This window comes from Arachis ipaensis, chromosome B1 (genome assembly GCF_059453495.1).
Source record: "Arachis ipaensis isolate K30076 ecotype BB chromosome B1, ASM5945349v1, whole genome shotgun sequence".
Classification (NCBI taxonomy): domain Eukaryota; kingdom Viridiplantae; phylum Streptophyta; class Magnoliopsida; order Fabales; family Fabaceae; genus Arachis; species Arachis ipaensis.
Window position 1 is genome coordinate 113,085,682 of NC_142436.1, and position 26,764 is coordinate 113,112,445.

The following is a 26,764-nucleotide window of genomic DNA, read 5'->3' on the forward strand; positions in this document are numbered from 1 at the left end:
TAAATTGATAATTAAATAATAATAAAAAATAATAAATTCTAATAATTCTCAAACGGTAACATTTCTCTTAAATCTTAATTATTTTTTCGCACAAGCTTTTTTTTCTTTTTCTTTTTCCTTTCTCCATTAAGTAGTGCTAACGACAACTGTGTAAATTCCGTACTCTCTATATAATCATCAAATTTGACACCACTAATGTTCTTAAAAAACAAAGGTGCATAGACAGATCGGAAAGAGAGGAGAATAATTGCATCCATTAATTATTGGAAATAGTTTTGGTTCTTGGGATTGTGTATAAGAAGATTTGATTACGTGACACATGCAATATTGGAAAGAAGGATCCTAAGATTTGGAAGAAGAGGATACATGGGGACAGTTACACTTTGGTAAGCATTTGAGAATCAGATTACGTGGACGACGTGGTTTGTAATTGGTGAAAAATTCAGGATCTTTTTCCAGTGATTCTATGTAGCTCTCCAAAATAGTGACTATCTCATCAAAGTGTGGTCGTTTTTTTGGATTGCTTGACCAGCATTTGTTTATTAGATTACTAAATGCCCATGGACAATCACATGGTAATGGAGGCCTTGCATTCTGCACAAAATCACACGATTCAACAACACAATAGTGAATTTCAAATAGAAAGGAGATAGAGATAGAGCTTGCAACATTAACATATGTAATAAATGAGATGACATTATATTTAAACCAAGAAGTTATTAGTCTAACTGTTGTTTGTTCTTTTCAACACTCATAATTATGAACCACAATTTCTGATCATTTTCTAATTATACTTTGTTTACTATCTAGCACTTCTGTTGATTATATTATATTATATTATACTGGAAACTATATTGTAGGATATTATTGTAGCGCTTCTCTTCTCTCTCTTTCATTGCATCTATAACTTGTGATATATATTCTGGGCAGTGGGCATGTGGGAGAGAACAGAGAAGGGAGTGGTGGCAGAAATGATTGACTTTGACGAATATGGGCAGCAGATATAGAGAATCTTGAATGTTGTCAAAAGCATAAGGATCATGTGGATGTCATGCGAACCATATATATATATAGAAAGATTATATTTTTGATGAGGTGTCTTGCACTGGTAACCAAGGATATCACATGCTCTGTTAAAGATCACGTATATACTGATTATGATTATGATAGAGGATAATGAATGATATTTGCCTAACGCCCTCACATTTGAGAAGGGCACGGGGTACATTAGCCACCATAGATTAGGGTAGGTAATTATATAACTAATCACTCACTAAGAATGGTCTACTCATTATAACAACATTATTCCATGATGTTTTAGGTTTAAATTTTATTTGACAAATGTTATTCTTACAATTTCGTAAGCCTAACATCTCAGTTCATGCTATTATACTTCTAAATGCTTGATCCAACTTAATGGCAATGTTTTCACATTGGTCTGGCAAAGTCACTATGCATATTTGGCATGTTTACTAATCTACGCATGCCCGAAATTTCATATAACAAGCTCACGTATTTATTTAAGGCAGGTATGTGAAGTAATCATCTGACATATCCATGCAAATGCTAGTTTGCTATGACCATTAATAACATGCTCCACATGGTTAGCATATAATTAAATTTCAAAGCATTAATTAATTACCTTGTGAGTCACTGCAAATGCTGCCTGTTCTGGTGTCATATTCTCAAAGGGTGTTAGTCCTGTTAGAAGCTCCCAAAGAACAATGGCGAAACTGTAAACATCTACTTTCTTGGTATGGTGCTTCTCCTTGATCATTTCTGGCGCCATCCAACGGTAAGTTCCAGTGAACCCTTTAGCACTACCAATCTGGGATTCTAAGCATGAGATCCCAAAGTCTGCTACTTTAACACACATGTCTTCACCCAAGAGAAGATTCTCTGATTTGAGATCCCTGTGGAGTATGCCCTGAGAGTGAAGGTATTGCATACCCTTGGCAATGTCTAAGGCTAGCTTTAGAACAAGTTCTAGAGGGAGTGAATGTGGTCCTTGCCTTTGAAGGAAGCTTCTCAATGAGCCACCAGCTAAGTATTCTGTGATTATGCAAAATACAGGGGGCTTCTTGCAAGCTCCTACAAACTGTAGGAACAATACATAATAAGTCAATTGAGCAGTTGCAACTACTTGAAAAGTTTGTAGTCTCATCCTTATACACAATTGAGTCCCTAGCCTCATGACCTTCCTATTTGCATACCAATAGCAGTCATATTATAAGGCCAAAATACTGCATTGTCAAATTTTATGAATTCTCCCACTAACAACAATGAACTTGCTCGGGACAACAAAAATAATATAGGAAAATTTCATGTGTGTGCAAATGGGTGTGAGATCCCATACCAATTCATACTCCATTTCATTAAGATAAAATATAAACTTCTCTTTAATCAGTTCTTCAATCTTCAATTAATTAAGATGTGTATTGACAAAAGATAACATAGTTGGTATGTGAATATGATATTCAAACCCAGTTTTTGATATGGCTATCAGCCTACTACTATGTGAGGAGAAATATGGTATAAGAATGCATATTAACATATGTGTGGGTCCTAATTTACACATCTTTCTTTTTGAAAAAAGTGGTGTCCATATATCCTTTAACAGGATTGTTCGCGGTGCAGTTTGGTTCGATTTAAAAAAAAAAAATCATCTGCTTTACTAATATCTTTCTTTACGGTTTTTTTAATTATCAATTTATTCGGTTTTTAATTTTTTTTATTCGATTAGTCGATTTTGTTCGGTCCGAATAGGTTTTAAAACACCCCTATCCTTTAACACCAAGACCAAGTTTATGTATCATTATGCAAATGTATATATTACACCGCTCTAAACCAAAGGCCAATGAACAATTAAAGACAAGGGAAATGCTACATCATAATTTATGCCTATGAATAGGAAGATAGAGTAGTAAACCAACTAACCATGGTCGAATCTCGACACTTTTGCTAAGTTCCACACATGTAATTGACTAATTGCTAATGACAGGTACACGTTAGGAATTGATGGTAAATAGCTTAAGCCCGTGATTCTCGCATCCCTTTTTCTATCATCAGTAAATTCAAGTATACTCTACAATGCAACTCCTTTTCCTGCTTATAACTTGCTTTATCCAAATTCCAAAGTACTACACTACTACCATACTTAAATCGACTATGCTAATCCGTCACTAAAATTCACCATTAATATAAAATATATTTTAAAATATAAAATACATCTTAAAATTTAAATATATATTAAAAATAAATTAAACTACATATATATTTAACTATTTATATACAAATTTATTGATGATTAATTTTAAGTAAATATTATTCTACTCTTTTTAAAATAACATATAAATTATTCTCTCTGATGTGTTATATTTTAATAAATATTTATTTATTTTAAATTTTTAGTAAAATTTGTTGGATGACTAATTTATCTAATAAAATAAAAAATAAAAAATTAATTTTGGATCATTAAAATTTGCTGAAAATTTAACAAAATATTTAAAAAATAATGTTATATATTACTCTTTTATTTTTCACAAAAAATCTCTGATTTCTAACAAAAATTAAATAAAAATCCAGACTTTCATTAAAAATAATTGCAAACTAGCTACATTAATTTTTAAAAAACAAGATATAAAGTGTTTCAATTTCTTTCCTTTTTTTCATATAATTCGAAACCAAATTGTACAGAATAAATTTCCAAATTTAAAAATTTATTTGACATGGTAAACTTTTCAAATTGAAAATTTTCACAGTGACACTAATTTATATTTTTTTTTAATTTATCACATCAATATTTTAGTTTAGAATTTAGTTAATATAAGAAAATTTTTAAATTAATATTTTAATAAATATATAACAAATATATTAAAATAAACATCAAATTAAAATGTAACACATTAAAAAAGATAATTTACATATTATTTTAGAGAAAATAAGATAGTATTCACCTTAATTTTAGTATATAAATAATATTTTTTATAATTAAATACACGATATAAATGAAAACCAATAGTCAACAATATTTTTATATATACGAAAAAAAATTGTATCTTATAACATCTTCGTACTTAGGTTTGGTTTCAGTTTAATTTTGTTTTGAATCCCACATGTCATATCATTATTTATAAGATTATATATCATAAATAATAAGTCGATGAGTTATAATTCAAATGGTATAGACTCCTCATACTTAATTAAGAGGTTGTGGGTTCGAGTCACATATCTAGCATAGTCTCCCTATACTCAATTAAGAGGTTGCGGGTTCGAGTCTCCTATCTTTGGTAAAAAAAAAAATATCATAAATAATAAATTAAAATTAAATATTAAATTGGTCACTTTAATAATTTTAATTTAATTTAAATTTTATACAAAACAATAAAATTTAATTAATTTTTCATCAAAATAAAATCATCTCCTTATTAAGAGTAATTTTATTTTATCAATCATTTTTAATACAAAATAAAATTTAAAAAAAAATCCACTTCTTTTACATATCATATTTAAAACTCTAAAGTAATCTAAAGTTGCTATTGCAGTTAGAAACCGAAGAATACACTCCTGTTGCTATGCTTTTGGAGTATTTTAAATATATTTTACTACATATCTATTTATAAACATATATATATATATATATATATATATATATATATATATATAATTATTGATTTTTAAATTATTTTTTATGTACATATTTTATTTTTTCAAAAAAAAAAACAGTCATTTTTTATATTATTGTATCATCATAAAATAATAAAAAAAAATAAAAATCTAATAGAATAAATAATTATCAAATAATATTTAAGAATTTAGTGGAATCCATTGTATTTGAGTTGAGAGAGAGACAAAGAGCTTACAGTAATGATATTAGGATGGTGCAAGCGAAAGAGAAGCGCAACCTCAGAAGTGAAGTGGTTCTCAAGCTGAGCAGCCAATTCCTCATCCTCCTCAGGCTGGCTCACAAGCTTGATGGCAACATCGATGTGCTTGTATATCCCTCTGTATATCCTGCTGTGCCTTCCAGAAGCGAATTTCGAACCTATGAACAGCTGTGACAGATCAGCACTCCATTCCTCTTCTCCCTCTCCTTTAATGGCGGCACCGGACGACACTATGTACTTCGACCATGACACCGCTCTTCTGTATTCTCCCAGCGAAAGCCTCCTCCCTCCTCTCCCTCTCCCTCCTGACTTCACGTTGTTCGACATTTCCTTCAACCAGTACAAGTTCTTCATCGCCATCGCCGCTACCTATGATCCCTCTCACTCTCACAATCATCAATTTCTTCAACCCTCGCCAAAATGCACACTACATTTTTCTTTCAAGATTATCTTAGGAACGAACCGACGCCGTCGTTGTTCTCTTACTCTTAGGTATATTTATTAATTGTGTATTCTAATTTTTTCCTGCATCCACGGCTACCAAAGAGAAGAGAACAAATTTAGTTTTTTTTTTTTTCTGTTGTTGAAAAGAATGGAATCTTAAATTAAAATCAAAGGAAATGAAAAAAATAAAAAAGGAGAAAAGAATATGGAGCAAGGTAGGAATCAGGGAAAAAAATGAGGGTTGTGAAAAGGGGAGGAAAGGGGGGGGGGAGTTAAGACGAGGTGAATTATTATAAATATATAGGAGGAGAAGAATGAGACGTGTGGTGAGGAGTGAAATAAAGAAAGGGAATAATGGAGGGAAGAGAGGTGGCTGATGTCTCAAGTGTGTCTGAGTGTGCAGTCGCAGAAGCGAGAGACTACTGTGTTGTTTGTGTATATAGGCTCGCCCCCTCTCTCCCTCTTTCTCTCTCTTAACGTGCTGAGTTATAGTTGTGAGGAGACAAGCTGGGTCTTCCTTGATTGTGACCCCTCTCATATCCTAACCTTTTTTCTTTCCTTTTTTCGTTCCACTTTCAAGTCAAGCTTCAAACCCCATCCTTATTTTCATGTTATTTCATACCACTGCGGGGAGTAGAATCACCAACATCAATCAATCAATTATTATTAGTGTAACAAATTTCACAAGGGTAATCATTTTTACCGTCCAGTTAAAATAACAAATCACGTTCTGGCACCCTTGCGCACATATATAATTGATGAATTGGTATAATTTGTATGTGCTTAGATCTACTATATTTTGCACTACTACTTTTATGAAATATTGGCTATATATTATAGGAAGAATTTCAGATATGCCATGTACATTTTTTAAAGTCTAAAATTTCAGTTGTGACTACCATTGAGATATAATATTAAAGAAAATGTAAGGTTCAGATTTGGGCTCATTTTTATTGATATGGAGGCTTTGTGTGTGTTATATCTGGATATGGAGTCATGAAAGCGCAATACAGATATGTGGCGCAGCTTTTTTGTTAATGTCAGATCCAACAACTCGGATGGTGCGAGTTGTTTGAACTTCAAATTTTGACAAGCAAATCGGTTGGTCCGATTTGAGGAGGAAGAGATGATGAAAATCTGGCTGATAGAAATTGTACCATCCGAGTTGCTTGTAGTGTTGTTTTTTTTTTTTTTGTGTTGTGCTATGAAATCGGAGGGTCCGACATGCAAATTTTAAATATTTGTTTGAAGTTCAAATTTTGACAAGCAAATCGGTTGGTCCGATTTGAGGAGGAAGAGAAGATGAAAATCTGGTTGATGAAAATCGTACCATCCGAGTTGCTTGTAGTGTATTTTTTTTTTTTTTTGTGCTATGAAATCGGAGGGTCTGACATGCAATTTTTAAATATTTTTTTGAATTAAGAAAAGGTAATCGCATGGTCCGATTTGGTTGGGAGTTTAAATAAAAGTTGGTGAAAAGTGGATCAGAACAACAACTCTCTCATCTTCTTCGTCTCCTTCTTCAACGGTCCTCCTGGTTTTTACTTTCTCTATTTCGGTCCTTGTTTAGTAAAGGAGCAAAAAATCCAAAACTCAAGTTTATCAGTTTGTTAATGTGATTGAGAGAAATGAGTGATAGAGTGTTATTGAAGGTGTATTATTTTGGTCAGATTTTGTTACAAACATCTGAAGGAGTAACATTTGTTTGTGAAAATCCGTTAGATTTGGTGATTCCTTTTACAATCTCATTTGAGGAGCTCAAAGGTGTGATCTGTGAGAAGATTCATTCTGAGAGGGTAAGAAGGATATCATGTATTCTATATAGAAATCCTATTCAAGTGTTTGGTGGATTCGTCCAGTTTCAAACCAAATATGTAACGGACGAAGCGAGCATGCAAGATATGTTTTCCATGTATATTGAACATCGGAGTCAACTCTTGTTCTTCGAGTTGTATGTTGAGTTTGAGCAATCTGAGGCCGATCGGAATATTCTATGGGAGGATTACAATAGTGACAGTGAAGAAGAGTTCGAAAGCAACTACGAAGTTGTTGGTTCAGATGGAGATGAGGTTCAAGGTGACGGAGCTATGGCTCCGGATGTGTCTAATGTGGCAACTGCACTGGCAAACGATGTGCCGTTTGAGGAGCCATCATTCATGCGAGTATTGGATTTGGAAGCCATGCATGTTCCGGAGTTTCCGGATTATACCAATGCAGGTACGTAATTCTCGGTATTTATACGAAAGATTAGAATTTTTTATTAATTTATATTGATTTACTTGAATATAAATTAGAACGTATTGGTTAAGTAGTAAATTAGTTAAATATCCGTTAATATTTATCAGTTAATTCAGTAAATTAAGTAATTATAAATTGAAATTTATTAGTAAATCAATAAAAATAGAATTGGTTTAAACTGGATTTTATTAAGTAAATATAAGTAAATTAGTTAAATTAAAATTCGTTAAGTTGGTTAAATTTAGTAAAATTAAAATTAAGTCAATATAAATAAGAATTTGTTGGTAGATTAACTAAATATTATTAGTATATTAGTTTAATTAAAATTGGTTAAGTTGAAAGTTATTAAGTCAATATAAGTAAGTTACTTAAATTAGAATTTGTTAAATTGGTTAAATTTATTTAAATTAAAATAAAGTCAATTTAAATAGGAATTTATTGGTAGATTAAGTAAATATAACTAGTAACTTAGTTTACTTAAAATTGGTTACGTTGGAAGTTATTAAGTCAATATAAGTAAGTGAGTTAAATTAAAATTTGTGAAATTGGTTAAATACAGTTAAATTAAAATTAAGTCAATATAAATAGAAATTTATTAGTAAATTCATTAAATATAACTACTAAATTAGTTAAATTAAAATTATTATCTGTTAGTAGATTAGTTGAATACAAATAAGTATTTGTTAGTAAATTATTTAAATATAAATAGTTTGTAGGGATTTATTATAATTGATGCAGTAAAAAGTTGTGTTACCTTTATATTCGAATGTTTAAATATTTGTGTTTTCTAATTTGGTTGCATGGCTGTTCTGGTGGCAGAAATTCCTTTTCTTGCAGATGGTGAATTTGCCGTTGGGATGGAATTCAGTTCCAGGGAAGCTGTTATTAAAGCGATAAAAGAGTATACCATACAAAGAAACGTAGATTACCGGGTGTATGAGTCTGAGCCGTTGACATTTTATGCGAAGTGTACACAGTATGGGTCTGGGTGTGATTGACTTATCCGGGTTAGCATGATCAGCCGAAAGTACTGTTGGGTTATAAGGAGGTATAATGGCAGTCACACATGTACCAGAGCCACAATTTCTCAGGATCATTCAAAGCTGGATTCGACCACGATTGCAGAAGCAATTAAGCCGTTGGTTGAGGCTGACCCCGCCTTAAAGGTAAAATCAGTTATAGCAGAGGCGCAATCGAAGTTCAACTACACTGTTAGTTATCGGAAAACATGGTTGGCTAAACAAAAGGCAGTTGAAAAAATATTTGGAGGTTGGGAGGCATCGTACGAAGCGTTGCCTATATGGTTTGAGGCAATGTGTCACAAGGAGCCGTCGGCTGTTGTTCATTTTGAGACTATGCCTGCATACCAAGGCGATGACTTGGTGACTGATATTCGGGTATTGCATCGTGTCTTTTGGAGTTATTACCCCTGCATTAGAGCTTTCAGACATTGTAAGCCAGTTGTCCAGGTGGATGGGACTCACTTGTACGGAAAGTACAAGGGTTGTCTACTAGTGGCGATGTCACAGGATGGTAACAACAATATCGTACCAATTGCGTTTGCAATTGTGGAGGGAGAGACTTCAGATGCGTGGCACTTTTTTCTGAGTAACCTTCGTCAGCATGTTGTCACTCAGGATGGTGTGGGACTGATATCCGACCGTCACGAATCCATAAATGCAGCTGTGGAAAGGAGTAATGGGGCTTGGTCACCTCCGAGAGCCTTTCATATGTTTTGCATCAGGCATATAGAGTCGAATTTTCTGAGAAAATTTAAGGCGCCGTACTTGCAGAAACTGGTCGTCAACATAGGTAACACTCAGAATAGTTAACTAATTTAGTATCAGATTTCCATTCAATTCGTGTCTTCACCGCTATTGTTTTAAATATTTCTTTATATCCTGCAGGATATTCGAGGACGGTGCGGGAGTACGAGGTGCGTTACCAACGTTTACGAGAACGGGGGGAAGCCTACACTGACTGGTTAAACCGAATCCCCGGGAATAGTACGCGTTGGCATTTGATGGTGGATATCGATGGGGTCATATAACGACAAATCTTGTGGAATGCATCAATTCAGTCTTGAAGGGCGCACGCAATCTCCCCGTGACTGCCCTTGTGAAGGCAACATTCTACAGGTTGAACGAGTTGTTACCCGAAAAAGAGCGGAAGCGGAAGCCCGGATTAATGCGGGCCATGTGTTTTCTGATGTCGTGACATCGAAGTTGCATGCAAACCAACTTGCATCAGGAAATATTCAGGTTAGTTGCTTTGACCGGCAGAATGAGGTATTTGAGGTGCGTGAGATGCCAAGTTGACTGGAGTTTGCAGTGGACCTACGTGTCCTTCGATGTGACTGTGGTGAGTTTCAGGTGGACCGGATCTCCTGTCGACATGTGTTTGCATGTTGTGCCAACCAGCGACTGGATTGGCAAGTGTATGTTCATGATGTGTATAAGATGGACCAAGTCAGGCCGGTGTACCGAGCAAGGTTTAGGCCACTAGGTAACCCCACTACATGGCCTGTTTACAACGGACCTCGGTTCATCCCAAATCCGTTCTTGAGACGCGTCGGAAAAGGTCGGCCAAAAATGACGCGCTTCTTGAATGAGATGGACACGCGAATGTTACGTCGGCCTAGGCGATGTACGATATGTGGAGCTGAGGGACACAGTCGTGGCAGATGCCGTCAGCAGGGTGGTACAAATGCCAACTAAGATCATTAGTAGATTCATTTTCTGAGATGACATTATATATGTGGCAATATATGGTTTGTCATTAGTTGTCCATCTGAGTTAAGCAAGTATGACTTAAGTAACTTGTTCTGTAGCATTACTCTCCTTCTGTTGGACTTAGTTTCTAATCTTCAATTAAGAAAAATGTGAAATAAATTAGCCCCTTTAATGTGCAATTTCAAAACTTAATTCATCTTATATTTTTCCCCCTTAAGTGAAGACCAAACTGTCATTTTATTTTGGTTCTAATGGTAAAATTTTATGGATTTTTTAATTTAAAAAAAATATTTATCCAAATAAATTAGATTACAAAAATTTTACAAGTTTAGACATTTAGTTGCGTTTTTGCATGTTGCAACTGTAAAAATGAAATTTACATGATTTTTTTTAGCCCATTTAAATGAAAATAAACCGGAATATTTATGGTTTATTTTCAATTTTTGATAGGCTGAAAATGCAAAAATTATTATTTTTTATTTATTTTTGTTGACACCACAAATGAAAAGCAAGTATGACTTAAGTAACTTGTTCTATACATTACTCTCCATCTGTAGCATTTTATAGTATGACATCAATTAATACATAGTCCAAATATTTAATCCCTGCAATAACTTCATAAATACATAAATTCCCTAAACAAACCATCTACTAACACATAGTTCATAAGTCCAAATTATTAATACATAAATACCCTATATAAACCATAGTCCAGATCATTATTAAAACATAAATACTCTAAGCATAAACAAGAACTCTAAGCATTGTCCATATTTTTTAAAGCATAAATAAGAATATTACACCACAACTACTTTCTCATTGCCCACTTTACATCATTCACGAAGTTCTTGCATTTTTTGCGGCCTTTTTGAACACAGATGGCGTGTATCGGTTAGTGCTACGACGCGGTGGATCAATCCTCAGATTGTAACCTTTGCCTTTGTCATCCGGAGTTTGTGACCGGCCTGTATAAAAAATAATAAAAACAATTAAATATCATGTCATTAGGCAGTCAAACCAACATGGATACCATTTATGAACACAAAATGAATAGCAAATCAAACATGTAAAGGAAAATACGAAGCATAATACCATCATTTCGGGATTTCTCATCCTCATCGGACTCCTCTATTTCGTCATCATCATCATCGTCCACGTCATCCGGGTCATCTACTAGATACGCATTAATATCTTGCTCAACTGGGTTAGCATCTTCTTGTAGTGGTCCCATGTCGACACAGTTAGGATTTTGACTATTAAGAACTCCGCGTCCACCTACACTTCTACTAGAGTCAACAGATACAAACCCTCCGGAAGCGACCGATGAGGTATGGCACGGGAGCCTCGCATCCAATGAATACCTACCTGCCAAGAACTCAGGCTGGTTGCCATATTATGGTTGTCCTGCATCTCCAGCCATGAACTCAAGCAATTGGCTAAAAGAACCTCCTTCTACGGGTTCAAACTGTGACATACCCCAATACTGTTGAGGCGTTGGAAATGACGGGGAGAACTGTGTCTGAGGTACATACTGACTTGAGAACTGAGGTTGTTCTTGCGGAAGTGGATTCGAAGTGGGAGGTGGCACCGATTGTGGCTCTAGTTCCTCATTGTCATTATCCGCATCCTGACTATCCTCATCCATATCCTCACCACCATCATCCATATCCTGATTACCCTCATCCATATCCTGATTATCCTCATCACTATCTTGACCCACAAGATTCGACAAGTTCAAGTGGTCCCCATATTTTGACCGGTACCATTACATATAAGTTTCCAGTGGATGTTGTGAAGGCATGGGAAGCTCAGAAAGAACGTAGTGATACCTGTTTGTCCAATGCATAACCCATTTTGAATGACTCGGTGTTGTGGCCCAGTTAAGATTCTTAGGACCAGTCAGGACTTTTCCATGCGCCTTTTCCAGATTCTGCTCCTGCTGAGGTACTCCCTGAACTAAACCGAACTGTCGCCTATACCTATCGGTAGCATGCCACTCGATACATTCAAATGACACCAACGGAACAGTAGCGGACCACACAACCGACTGCATATAGATCTCAGGAGGAATTATGTTTGGATCCATGCGATCCACAGCATATGCAACCCACACAAACTGGGAAAAATAAAGGAAACTCATGATTACAACCCAGAATATCATATTCAATAAAAATGCCTCATAAAAATGCCCGAAAGTCATAAATCTTTAATTAAAACACACCTAGCCTTCCTGCAGTTCATCAAAGGCCTTCCTAAAGTGAGCTAGATTCAAATATCTATATCTTCGGTCACCACGCTCCCAGTTATGCCATCTAATATCATATATTCAATTAGCTAAACTAAATTTTAAATATAATGCTACGGGTAGATTGTAACGTAACATTACCTGTTGGCTAGTGGAAAACTGTGGGGTTCTCTGGGGAGCGGGGATAGATATGGAAGTCGGATCCAAGCCCAACCGAGCAGAAATGTTATTGGACCATCTATTTCCTTACAGTTATAACGAGATGCCCTGCATAACCCCCTGTAGAGGTGTGCTAGGCATGCCGAACCCCAGCTATAGTGTCCAATACTAGCAAAATCACGAAGCAAGGGAAGAAACTTCCAGTGCACACCTGCTCCAGATTTATCCCCAAACAAGATAGTCTCGATGTGCAACATAATATGGCACTTCACATACCTCTGTATACTTAATTCATCAGTCAACTGAATGTTTTCTTTTAGTTCCCGAAGCCAAGTCAGTTTGATGCAGCATCCTCTACACTCCGACTTACGCGGTGCCACGCCAAATTGAAGCAAACATTCTGCCTCCAACGCTAAGAAACTACTCATTGTCATCCCAGTAACTGGAAGACCATCCATCGGGAGACCAAGAATTAGAGCAGTCTTCAAGAGTTACGGCACACTCACCAATTGGAAGGTGAAACGTATGTGTATTTGAGTGCCACCGTTCTATTAGAGCATTCACGAGTGCTTTCTGATTTTGTACGACACCAATTTGAGATGCATGATAGAATCCAGTGACTCGTAAATGGTCCTCCACCCGATCGTTGTACCGATCCGGCGGAATTGGATGGTCACAGGTCAACATTCTTAATTTCTACAAACATAACAAGTTATTAGTCAACTAACAAACTATTGCTAATTTACTACTGCAAAGCAATAATTTTTATACTACATACACTTATAAACAAAATCTTCACAACTAAGTAAACAACAAATATTACTTGAAACCAAACATCTCTTATAAATTATTTGACTTAATTTGACTAAAACAAATAATTACTACTTCCAAAATGATTTATTAATAACATTAACTAATAGATACAAATACATAGATAATACATAGATATACATACTTTTCAAATCAAATCTCAATAAAATTAGTAAATCAGAGATAGTTTTTGTTTTTTTTTTATTTACGAGATATCAATAATTTCTCTAAATAATAACATTATTATTATTTGTTTTAATAATTACCTATTAGCTATTACTTAAATAAATTTAAACACATATTTCAAAATTTTTAAAAATATTAATAATTATCGCCAATATCTTCTTAAATTCATTTTCTAATAACAACAATACTTAACTTTTCTAACATTGATAATTACAATTAACTACAATAAAATAACACACTTTTATAAATTAATACTAATAATCATTCAGTTCTTATTTATTACTATGTCCAACTGTTCCTTCTAGTCACAATAACATTTAATAATAACGTAACAATTACAAATAATTAAAATTTTATAAAATATTTCAAAAAACAAATTGAATCCAAAAATTAATAACAATTCGGTTTTTACTGTAAATTTTTAAATATTTTAATATTTTAATTTCTCTTCCAAAATTCTAAAAAAAAAATTAAATAAACTAAAAAAAAATTGCGTGTCTTTTTTTCTACTGCAAGAACAAGAATATATATAGCATCATCATCGTTAACACACTAACAATAATAATATTTAACCAACTAACAGTAACAATTTTTATACAAAAATAGTGAAAAAATTAAAGAAAAAAATTAAAATGAATCCTACTCATTCTATCTATATTTCTAAGCTCAGATACTAACAATAATATTAACAACTAAATTTTTAACAATAATAACTATAATTATAAAAGTTAAAAAAAAAATTTAAACAAACTTACATAATCTGGCAAACTGAGATAGTGCATAATGTGAAGCTCAGGCCGATCAACATCTTTAATTTTATTTCTTTTTGCCATTTTTCTTTGCTCTCCACCATGCACCAACAACAGAGAAACGAAGATAGCAATGGAGTTTTGGGGTATTGAAAGTGAAGGGTGAATGTGTTAAACTCGGATGGTGGGGGTAGATTTGTTGCATCCAGCAACTCGGTACGTGGGCCACCGTCTGGGGAGCAAGGAATGAGCGCCGCGTGTCCACCATGCAACAACACGGACCCTCCGTGTTCCTTGCAACAAGTCGGACCCTCCGTGTTGCACAATGAGTGTCGCACGGTCCGATTTCCTTTAGGGGCTGACACCACATCCATGTTCAGCACCCTCCCTTTCCATAACTCGGTTTAACACATTTCATGGTTCCATATCAAAATTAAATTCCGTCAGATTTATTGATAAATATACTATGAACATAAAGATTTAGAGTGCTTGTAGACTATACAACCGTTTCTTTTTTTATCAAGTTTTTTTTGAGTTGAAATTCTCAATTTGTCCTCCACTCCTCTTGTAAGTTTGAAAAGCCACCCCAACCATATAGATTCGGCTGAAGTGTAGTAGTGTTAGGAGTTTCTTGTTTATTCAATTTTTGTTTTTTTTTAATGTGTCTCATATTAATGTTTAATCATGTTGTTCATATACCAAAAATTAGATATTGTGTAGAAAAATTATGTATTTAGTATATGATAAAAAAAATATTGTTATATTATTATAAACAGATTTTAATTATTATGGTCGTTGAATATCTATATAAAAAAATGTGACTTAATATAAAAAAATATATAAAATACATATTATTGATTTAATGATTGACTTTTTTTTGTGTATGTTGTATTATTAGGCTCACTTATTTAAAAGATGATGAGAAATAATGTTAGGATAGTTAATTTTGCTTATATTTATGTTATTTAAAAAAAATAAAATTAGGTTATATTTCATAAAAAATAAATAATTAATCCGTTAGAAATTTTGAATATTCACAAACAAAAGAAAGAGTAAAATAAGTTAGTAGAATTTATAAGTACTTTATTTAAAATAAATGTAATATGGATAAATACAATCAATGAATCTTTACAATTAAACCTTTTTTTTTTTACTTTTTATGTTTATGAGTTGTATTTTGTCTATTTGGTTTTTGTTAAAATTAGTATCAAATTGATATTTGGTTAAATATAACTATATTTAAAAGTTTGTTATTGATCAATAAATTGCTACATAAATAAAATGAAATTTAAAAGATCCCGCTAGGGAGACAATGGACTATTTGTACAATGTGTACAATGGGTTATTGAGTTACAAAATGAACATCCTCCAATACTATCTAGAATAACCATTCGAGTACTAGCGATAATAAACATCTTCCCAAAAGTTTAAACTAACTCTTGACCTTTCGGATCTAGAGCTCTAATACCCAGTCATGGTACCACTCATCCTAAAAGCTTCAACTGATGGGAAAAGGTAACACTAATGATTATATCTCTAATACTCCCTAAATAAACCTCCATTGTACACATTGTATAAATATTCCATTGGCTCCTCATATTTTCCCAGAATTTAAATTCTCAAAACTTATTTAAGTGAACGACTAAACTAATCAATGCATGGATTCATGTTGGTTAAATACAGTGAATTTAAAATATGATTCATACGTTGTTTGTAAATAATAAGGTTAAGTACGATTTTGGTTCCTAACGTAGAGACTGAAAATTTATTTCGTCTCTGACTTTTTTTCGCTACAAAATGGTCCCGAAGGTTTCAGTTTGTTTTAAAATCGTCCTTTGGACGAAAATACCCTTCTCCCTTCTTCCCCCAAATCAACCAAATGCAGAAGCTGAACCAAAAGTTGAAGCCGAATAGAAGTAGAAGCAGAACAGAAGCAACACCAATAACCAAAAGCAAAGAACAATAATGGAATCAAAAGAACAACAACAACAAAAGCAGCTACAAGCAGAAGAACAACAATAACAAAAGAACAACAAGAACCCAGAATTCAGAAAATCATCATCATCATCAAAACTCAGAATCTCATAATCCAAAATTCAAAAAATACCCAAAACTCAGAACTCAGAAAAAACAAAGGATAATGGAATCAAAAGAACAACCACAAAAGAACAAAAACAAGAAGAATTGATATCAAAAGCAGAAGCAACAGAACCAGAAAAAACCAGAAAAAACCAAAAGAAACCAGAAATCGGCGAAGAACAGCGACGACCGGCGACCGAGCAAGGAGGAGGAACAGAAACGACGAACGGCGCGCGACGTCCATCCTCGCAGATCTAATGCTGTAGACGTCGAGCCAGGAAGAGGAACAGCGGCGAGATCTGGCGGTGAGATCCAGCGGAGATGACGAGGACCGAACGATGAGGAGAAGCGGCGACGGTGGCAAAGAGCAGCGGCGGCGGCGGCGAGAACCCCTCCCCTTCCCTTCCCCCTCTTCTTCCTGAACCCCCCTACCCTTCTCCCTTCGCGTTTTCCCTTTCCTCTTTCCCCTTTACGTGTTTTCTTTCTTTTTTATTTTTTTAAATCTTTTTATTAAGGGTAATTTGGTAATAAAAATAAAAAATTTGGTAAAAACGACGATTTTAAAACAAACTGAAACCTTTGAGATCATTTTGTAGCGAAAAAAAGGCCGGAGACGAAATAAATTTTTGGCCTCTATGTTAGGGACCGAAATCGTACTTAACCCTAAATAATATTATCACCTAATAATTAATATTTTTATTTAGTATAATTATAATACAAATTATTTAACATGACCACATAGACAAAATAGAATACAAATTTAGGAAAAAAATTAAATAAAATAAGTGATGAATTATGCAGTAGTAGTTAAGTTTAAATATTATATTGTTAAAATCTTTATATTATTGTACAAATTTCATGACAAGACCAAAATAAAGAAGGGAGAACCACTAGCTATATGAATAAACGAAAAATTTATGTAAAAAATGACAATTGCTAATTAAAATAAAAAATCACGGAGTTGTATTTTTTTCTAATTTCATTCCAATTTAATATGGAATTTATGACAATCCAACACTTAATTAATATAGTTGAAAGCATGTATCTTTTATTCTTTTCTTTTACATATGCAATTTTCGTCTTCTATTATTGACAATTAAATCACACGGTGAACATTATATACAATAACGAACTTTAAAGAAATTAAATTACGTTTGGTTTGCGTTTTTATTTTGATTTTTATTTTTAGTATTTTTTATTTTTTAAATTTTATGAGAAAAAAATAAAAATAAGAAGTAAAAACAATAGAAGACTATTGAAGTGTTGCACACCACTTCTTAGCTTCAAGTTGAGGTGTCATGGATGAAGTGTGATGTGTTAATCTTGTTGGGGTGTTATACCCCCTTTGCTATTTGTTTTTGTGACTTTTGGAGCTTCTGAATAGGGCTGGTAATGGATACAGTAGGGTATTCGTGGGTTGAAAATTTTATTAAAATTTTATCCTATTCTACCTGCAGGTTGAAAATCTTTCAACCCTAACTTTATTTGCACCCTAAAATTCTAAATCCTATTCTACCCTACCTGTAAAAATATCAAATTTTTTTAAAGTAAATATAAAATTCAATCATTTTGAATTTTTTACATATTAATAACATAAAAAATAAAAAACTAATGCTCTAAATTACTAAATTAACTAATTACTTTAATAGTTATTCACTTATTATAAGTCATTACATAAGAGAAGTTGTGGGCTCAATTCTTACTTTTTTCACTATATACCTAATTTTTTATAAAAAATATATATTATATATGAGGTGCAGGTAGGATAGGATAGGGTACACTCTAAACCCGTACCCTATCCTACCCGTAAGAATACCCGAAACTCTATTCTACCCGCAGCGGGTTGGATAACTTACCCTACCTAAACAGATTGGATCGGATTAAGTACCCACGGATAGGGTATGAATTTCCAGCCCTACTTCTAAAGAGTTTACCCAGCATGACACTTTTCACTAGCGTGTGATACGCCTTTAATTTGGGTATAAGGATAATGGATCAATTTTTGGTGTATTGTTTTTGTATAATTTTTGGACAACACTATTTTATGAGACTAAAAACTATGGAACCATAATTGTTAAATTAAAAAATAATACGAGAACTTTTATGTAATTCTAAGGTGTATATGTAATACGAGATGAATGTATATAATTTTTCAAATTAATATATTCCTATATCGATAAATTTTTTAAAAAATCAACTTAATAACTATATGTTATGTCTAAATTATTGTTACAAAATGAAAAAATATAATAAAAAAATAATTAAAAAATATGTCTAAAATCCAGCCCCTTTGTATTAAAACTTTTAGATCGTGCGGGTTTATTTGCGGGTAGGATCGAGTACAGATTTATGTTATATCTTATCCTACTCTATATATTTAAAAATTATATGTATAGTGAAGAAAATAGGTATTAAAATCTTCTTTTTGTAAAAACTCAAAATAACTACTAAGTTAATAATTTAAATTATTAATTTAGTATGTTTATTTTTTTATAAAGTTAACCTAAAATAAATAACTAATTTATCTTTATTTGTGTTATTTTAATTTATTAAAAACTTTATGATCATGCTATATATTTGTAATTTTATGTTAAATTTCTTTAAGATTTTATTGTTTTTAATTTTAATTGAAACTTAGTATTTTATTTTTTATTTTATTAATATGTATGAAATAAAAAATGATTGAATTTTATATTTACTTTAAAAAAATTTAATTTTTCTGCAGATAAAGTCGGCCAGTCAAATAAGGTAGGATTGAAAATTTTAAGATATGAGTATGGTTAAAATTAAAAGATTGTCGACTTGCAATCAAATATATAAGGTTGAATTTAAAAAAAAATGAATTCATAAATAAAATTATAGTAATATCTAACTCCTATTTTATCTGATGTATTGTCAACCCTAAAATCAGTATCACCTTTCACAATTATGCATACAAGACTAAAAAAAAATTCCAATATGACTGATTATATTAGTCTACCGGAGCCTCAAGCACATAACTTCCAAATTTTCCTAATTTTTGAATTGTTTTTTGCATTTTGTTTGACCATTCTTTATTTGCTAGCCTTATATAATTAAGTTAAGAAGCTTATTTGTTCATGTTGTTTTTTGAACGTTTTAAAATACTTTTGTAAAAATAAGTCGAAGATCCAGCAAAGCAAAGTTTTCACATATTTATCACCGGCTCAGCTCCCATTGTATACCCACACATGCCTTGCAAAAGAACTACTCTCAGTCGTCTTTATCATGTCATTTCATGTATTTTTTTGCCATTTTACATAGCAGAACAGGACAAAAAATTTTTTGCTCACCGAATCCGTATTTGGTTCACCAAAGTACCACTAAAGTAGCTGGCACACATGAAAACTTTTCTATATTATAATTAAAAATTGTTAGCCGACTAATGAAAATCTAATACTATTATTATTATTTGATATGTTACCCAAAAGCTTAATTATTATGTTGATATTTATACTTTTATAATTAAGTCTTTATAATTTACAATTTTATAATTAAATAGATTTGTTATCTATTTAAATAATATTGTCATCTAAATTCAACGAAGTAGAACTAACATCAACAAAAAACTTTTTTATTAAAAAATACGTTATTACACACGCACACATCATTCTTCCAACTAAGTCATTTACGTTCACGCGTTACGTTATCACCGTCGTCGTCGTTTTCTTTTTCGCACTCCTTCTCCTTCTACTTCTCCTTCTTTTTTTTGCTTCTTCTTCTTCACATATTTTCTCTTCATCGACATTCTTTTATTGCTGCTATTATTGCTGTTATTGCAGTAGAAGGTGAGGAGGAAGAGTTTTGAATTGTACAAGACAATGAGTCCAAATGCACCTTAATTAACTCAGAAATGAACCAAAATCATATAATGAATGCGACACAATTAACTCAAAAATGAACCAAAATTACATAACAATTGCGACATAATTAACTCAGAAATGAACCGAAATTTACCATAATGATTGCGACACATAAACTCAGTTTGAAAACAAGCATACAAACAAGACTGAATCATGAACAAAAGCACATCTAAAATCAATTTTGGATCAGACAACGTCATGAATATATTTTTTTATATTTTCTTCTCTTTTTCTTGATTTTATTCCTCTCAAGAGAGTAAATCAAAAAGAATTTTGAGAAAATAAAAGAAGAAGAAGAAGAAGAAGAAGAAGAAGAAGAAGAAGAAGAAGAAGAAGAAGAAACACTAGAAGATGAGGAGAAAGAGTTTTGAATTGTGCAGGACAACGAGTCCAAATGCACCTTAATTCACTCAGAAATGAACCGAAATTATATAACAATTGTCACACAATTAACTCAGAAATGAATCGAAATTACATAATGATTGCGACAAATAAACTCAACTTGAAAGCAGCACACAAACAAGATTGAATTATGAACAAAAAAGCATGGTTATCAGCCGGTCGGTCATTCTCAGTTCCTCCCCGTGCACGAGTATGACCTCGTCCGCAAGTAGCCATTAGGGTTCCTGTCTACACGAAACAATCGATATCCAGGTGATCAGTCTCAATATCAAAATTCTAGTGCTTCAATTATCCTAAAAAGGCACTCACAAACAAGCATGCTACGCAATATCAAATAGATAACCTAAATAGCATGAAAGAAAAAGACACAGAGTATACAATGAAGCACAATCGGTATATCCCTCAGGCTCATGAGGACGAACCTGGCTCTGATACCACTAAATGTAACACTCTAATTACCCTAAGCCTTACCTCATGCCATAAAACAAAGGTTAATCAGAGGTCACGACAATCCTAAGGCTTATACATAAATATATATAGAAAGGAATAATAATTCTAGAAGCCCTATGAAGATATAAGCTCAAAAATAGAGTTTCAAAAGCGCAAAGCGTCCACACGAAGCTACACGAATCGAAGCACAAGATATAGATACAATATATCAAGAAATCATATAGATATATAAGTAGGATGGTCATAAAGTACTAGCCACAGCCTGCAGAGTTTAAGCCAGTTAGTTATATGCAGACAATACAGAGTTTTTGAAAAGTAAAATAGCATATATAATATTTCTCTCAAAGTAAGCCTTTAAGGCAACTATAAATACAAAAGTGAGAGAACTAATCAAAATAATCAAAAGACTCCAAAATGGAATAAAGATCCTCCACTCTGTCACCATCAAGTAACTCACCAAGGTGGGTTATGACCTGCATCTGAAAAATAACAACAGCATATGGTATGAGAACCAGAGGTTCTTAATATGGTAACAGTGCCCAATATGTAAGATGTAAGGTTCCGGGACACCGAAGGCAATCCTAGAACTTCACATAAAAAACGGATATTCAAGCTTAACAAAAAAAATAAATAAATAACTTAAACCATAAACAATATACAGGGTTATCTAAACTTAGGAGATTTCTAACTAAAACTAGTCACCACTGTCCCACAGCCTTCACCAACCTAACCTCCGTGTGATCCCATCGCCACTGCCTACCTAACCTCCTCAGCACCAGACAATCAAAGATAATGCAAGCAAGTAAAACACAGGTAGTATACATATACAACAAGTAAAACAGGAAGCAAGTAGGCATATTATACATTTAGGCAAACTGCAAGTAATCAACAATCAAACACATAAGAGATGCATATGATGAATGCCTGTCCTATTGGCTCGTGATATCACTTGTCGGTCTATAAATGTGGTGCACGAAATTGTGATCTCTGAAACGGCACCAACAACTTGGTACGTACGATCGTAATCTCAACTGTTTTCACAACTCTGCACAACTAACCAGCAAGTGCACTGGGTCGTCCAAGTAATAAACCTTACGTGAGTAAGGGTCGATCCCACGGAGATTGTTGGCTTGAAGCAAGCTATGGTCATCTTGTAAATCTCAGTCAGGCGGATTCAAATGGTTATGGGATTTTGATAATTAAAATATAATTAAAACAGAAAATAAGATAGAAGCACTTATGTAATTCATTGGTGGGGTTTCAGATAAGCGTATGGAGATGCTTGTTGCTTCTGAATCTCTGCTTTCCTACTGTCTTCATTCAATCATTCATACTCCTTTCCATGGCAAGCTGTATGTTGGGGGATCACCATTGTCAATGGCTACCGTCTGTCCTCTCAGTGAAAATGGTCCATCTGTGCTGTCACCGCAGGGTTAATCATCTGTCGGTTTTCACTCATGTTGGAATAGGATCCATTAATCCTTTTGCGTCTGTCACTATGCCCAACACTCGCGAGTTTGAAGCTCGTCACAGTCATCCCATCCCAAATCCTACTCGGAATACCACAGACAAGGTTTAGACTTTTCGGATCTCAAGAATGCTGCCAATTGATTCTAGCTTTTACCACGAAGACTCTGATCTCAAGGAATTGAAAGCTCTGTTGTCAGGAAAGACAATCAAACGCATGTACCAGGAATCCAAGAGATATGCATTCAAGCTTGTTTTCATGTAGAACGGAAGTGTTTGTCAGGCACGCGTTCATAGGTGAGAATGGTGATGAGTGTCACATAATCATCACATTCATCATGTTCTTGTGTGCGAATGAATATCTTAGAATAAGAATAAGCTTGAGTTGAATAGAAAAACAATAATACTTTGCATTAATTCATGAGGAACAGCAGAGCTCTACACCTTAATCTATGAGGTGTAGAAACTCCACCGTTGAAAATACATAAGTGATGAAGGTCCAGGCATGGCCGTGAGGCCATCCTCCAAACGTGTACAATATGATCTATGATAGCATAAAACTGATCAAGGATGGTCAAAAAGACCTAAAATAAATCTCTAAAAGTAGTTTTTATACTAAACTAGTAGCTAGGGTTAACAGAAATGAGTAAATGATGCAGAAATCCACTTTCGGGCCCACTTGGTGTGTGCTTGGGCTGAGCATTGAAGCTTTCATGTGTAGAGACTCTTCTTGGAGTTAAACGCCAGCTTTGGTGCCAGTTTGGGCGTTTAACTCCAGCTTTTATGCCAGTTCTGGCGTTTAACGCCAGAATAGGGTAGAAAGTGGGCGTTCAAATGCCAGTTTGCTATGTCAAAACTCGGGAAAAATATGGACTATTATATATTGCTGGAAAGCCCAAGATGTCTACTTTTCAACGCAATTGAGAGTATGCCAATTGGGTTTCTATAGCTCTAAAAAATCCATTTCGAGTGCAGGGAGGTCAGAATCCAACAGCATCTGCAGTCCTTTTTCAGCCTCTGAATCAGATTTTTGCTCAGGACCCTCAATTTCTGCCAAAAAATACCTAAAATCTCAGAAAAATACACAAACTCATAGTAAAGTCGAGAAATGTGAATTTTGCTTGAAAACTAATAAAAATATACTAAAAAGTAGCTAGATCCTACTAAAAACTACCTAAAAACAATGCCAAAAAGCGTATAAATTATCCGTTCATCACAACACCAAACTTAAATTGTTGCTTGTCCCCAAGCAACTAAAAATCAAATAAGATAAAAAGAAGAGAATATACTATAAATCCCAAAATATCAATGAAACTTAGCTCCAATTAGATGAGCGGGACTAGTAGCTTTTTGCCTCTGAACAGTTTTGGCATCTCACTTTATCCTTTGAAGTTCAGAATGATTGGCATCTATCGGAACTCAGAATTTAGATAGTGTTATTGATTCTCCTAGTTTAGTATGTTGATTCTTGAACACATCTACTTTATGAGTCTTGGCCGTGGCCCTAAGCACTTTGTTTTCCAGTATTACCACCGGATACATAAATGCCACAGACACATAACTGGGTGAACCTTTTCAGATTGTGACTCAGCTTTGCTAGAGTCCCCAATTAAAGGTGTCCAGGGTTCTTGATAAACCATTATTTTATGGTTTATATTGTGTTTAATTGTGTGGTTTTATCATGATCTTTACCCACTTATTCATTAAATAAGCATGCATTTATAATTCCTTCCTAAAGTTATTGCATGATTGAAAACTTGCTTCCTAGAGACTTTTAATTATGTATTTTATTTCTCCTTTATTCCATTCGATGCCGTGATCTGTGTGTTAAGTGTTTCAGGTTTTATAGGGCATGAATGAATTGGAGATTGGAAAGGAAGCTTGCAAAAAATGGAAGGAACACAAGAAATTGAGGAGATGACCAGCGAGAAGCGACGCGGCCGCATGGATGACGCGACCGCGCGGAAGAGAGGAAATCGCAATGACGCGGCCGCATGGATGACGCGGCCGAGCGAATTGGAAACTGCACAAGTGACGCGGAAGCGTGGACAACGCGCCTGCGTGGCAAAGCGAAACGCCAAATGACGCGTCCGCCTGAATGACGCGTCCGCGTGACATGCACGATCTGCATAATCTGCAGAATTGCTGGGGGTGATTTCGGGCCTTATTTTGACCCAGTTTTCAGTCCAGAAAAGCAGACTAGAGCCAGAGAACATGCAGAAACTAACAACAACATTCATTCCGCATAGCTTTAAGTTTTTAGATCTAGTTTTCCTCTCCGCTAGGTTTTCTCTCTCTACACATTCATAGTTTTTAGGATTTGTTATTTTTCATTGTTTTTACATAGGGATATTGAGAAGAGTTATTGCCTCATCAAGACTTCGACATTCTAGTTCGTTCTCTTTACTTGTCTCTTACTCTTCCATGTTCCTTAATTTACTTAATTTTACTATTGGATTATTTTAGCATTTATTAATACAAGAATTACTTTTATTTTAATTTATCTTTTAATCATTATTTATCATGTCTTTCTTTAATTCCCTTTCTTATGTTATGAATTTTACATTTACAACGAGCAAGTAGTTCCCTAACTTGATGGGTTGTTGATTGAAAGGAACCCTTGAGTTGGGATGCTCAAGAGAAAGATTGCAATTGGGTTTATTGTTGGATTGCTCTCTAGTCACTAACACCAATCCTCCCAAGAGCGAATTGGAACTTGTGGATAGAAACAGCATTCCAACATGTCTAACTTTCCCTTACTTAGTGAGGGACAACTAAACATAATAACCCTCAATTGTCAATTAATCTTGAGAGTACCCCAACAAGAATAGGGCTTCCAGCTAATCAACTCCCAGTCAAGGCTTTTATTTAAATTTATATAAATTCTCTAATTTAATTTTCTACCATTCAACTCAAACCTTTTTGAAAACATCTGATTAATGAAATAGCACACTTTTCTGCAACTCGTTGGGAGACGATCTGGGATTCATACTCCCAGTATTTTAATTTTAATTTCTGTGACACCCTTCTAAATTGATAAGCGGATTTCTGGTTGGTTGAGAACTATACTTGCAACGCATATTTTATAATCATTCTTAACTCGCCAATTTCCGCCCGCATCAGTTCTTAAGCACACTCTTTTTTGCTTTGGATCACGACTTTAACCGCTCAGTCTCAAGCTTTTCACTCGACACCTTCACGCCACAAGCACATGGTTAGGGACAGCTTGGTTTAGCCGCTTAGGCCAGAATTTTATTCATTTGGGCCCTCCTATCCATTAATGCTCAAAGCCTTGGATCCTTTTTACCCTTGCCTTTTTGTTTAAAGGGTTACTGGCTTTTTGCTCTTGCCTTTTGGTTTAAAGAGCTCTTGGCTTTTTCTGCTTGCTTTTTCTCTTTTTTTTTTCCTTTTTTTCGCCATTTTTTTCCACAAGCTTTTCACTGCTTTTTCTTGCTTTAAGAATCAATTTTATGATTTTTCAGATTATCAAATAACATTTCTCTTTTTCATCATTCTTTCAAGAGCCAACAATTTTAACATTCATAAACAACAAATTCAAAAATATGCACCATTCAAGCATTCATTCAGAAAGCAGAAAGTATTGTCACCACATCAAAATAATTAAACTCATCTCAAGGATGAATTCAAAATTCATGTACTTCTTGTTCTTTTGCATTTAGAACAATTTTTTATTTAAGAAAGGTGATGGATTCATAGGACATTCATAGCTTTAAGACATAGACACTAGACACTAATGATCATGTAGTAAAGACACAAACATGAATAAAACATAAAGCATAGAGAACAAAAACAGAAAAAATAAATAGACAAGGAGATTAAGGAACGGGTCCACCTTAGTGAGGGTGGCGTCTTCTTCCTCTTGAAGAACCAATGGTGCTCTTGAGCTCCTCTATGTCTCTTCCTTGCCTTTGTTGCTCCTCCCTCATAGCTCTTTGATCTTCTCTAATCTCATGGAGAATGATGGAGTGCTCTTGGTGCTCCACCCTTAGTTGTCCCATGTTGGAACTTAATTCTC

The 26,764-nt window shown here is 33.9% G+C and overlaps 3 protein-coding genes across 4 annotated transcripts; 2 read left to right on the forward strand and 1 right to left on the reverse strand.

Moving 5' to 3' along the window:
* Window positions 1-238: 238 nt before the first annotated feature.
* Window positions 239-5,843, reverse strand: LOC107609648 (serine/threonine/tyrosine-protein kinase HT1). Of its 2 annotated transcripts, none has more exons than XM_088501608.1 (3): window positions 4,863-5,843; window positions 1,643-2,098; window positions 239-594 (listed from the first exon to the last, which is right to left on the reverse strand). In XM_088501608.1, exons 1-3 carry the CDS (start codon window positions 5,244-5,246, stop codon window positions 343-345), a joined length of 1,092 nt encoding a protein of 363 aa, XP_088357734.1. In that variant the 5' UTR covers window positions 5,247-5,843; the 3' UTR covers window positions 239-342. The 2 variants fall into 2 exon arrangements, with proteins under 2 accessions (XP_088357734.1, XP_088357735.1); XM_088501609.1 differs by having other exon boundaries at window positions 1,643-2,201; window positions 4,863-5,094.
* Window positions 5,844-6,958: 1,115 nt separating this feature from the next.
* On the forward strand, window positions 6,959-8,566 carry LOC148577974 (uncharacterized). Its single transcript, XM_088502931.1, has 2 exons — window positions 6,959-7,547; window positions 8,388-8,566. The coding sequence occupies exons 1-2, from the start codon at window positions 6,959-6,961 to the stop codon at window positions 8,564-8,566; spliced, it is 768 nt and encodes a 255-aa protein (XP_088359057.1).
* A 15-nt stretch (window positions 8,567-8,581) lies between these two features.
* On the forward strand, window positions 8,582-10,285 carry LOC107609641 (uncharacterized). The gene is made up of 4 exons (XM_016311647.1): window positions 8,582-9,380; window positions 9,476-9,551; window positions 9,649-9,829; window positions 9,941-10,285. The coding sequence occupies exons 1-4, from the start codon at window positions 8,582-8,584 to the stop codon at window positions 10,283-10,285; spliced, it is 1,401 nt and encodes a 466-aa protein (XP_016167133.1).
* Window positions 10,286-26,764: the final 16,479 nt, after the last annotated feature.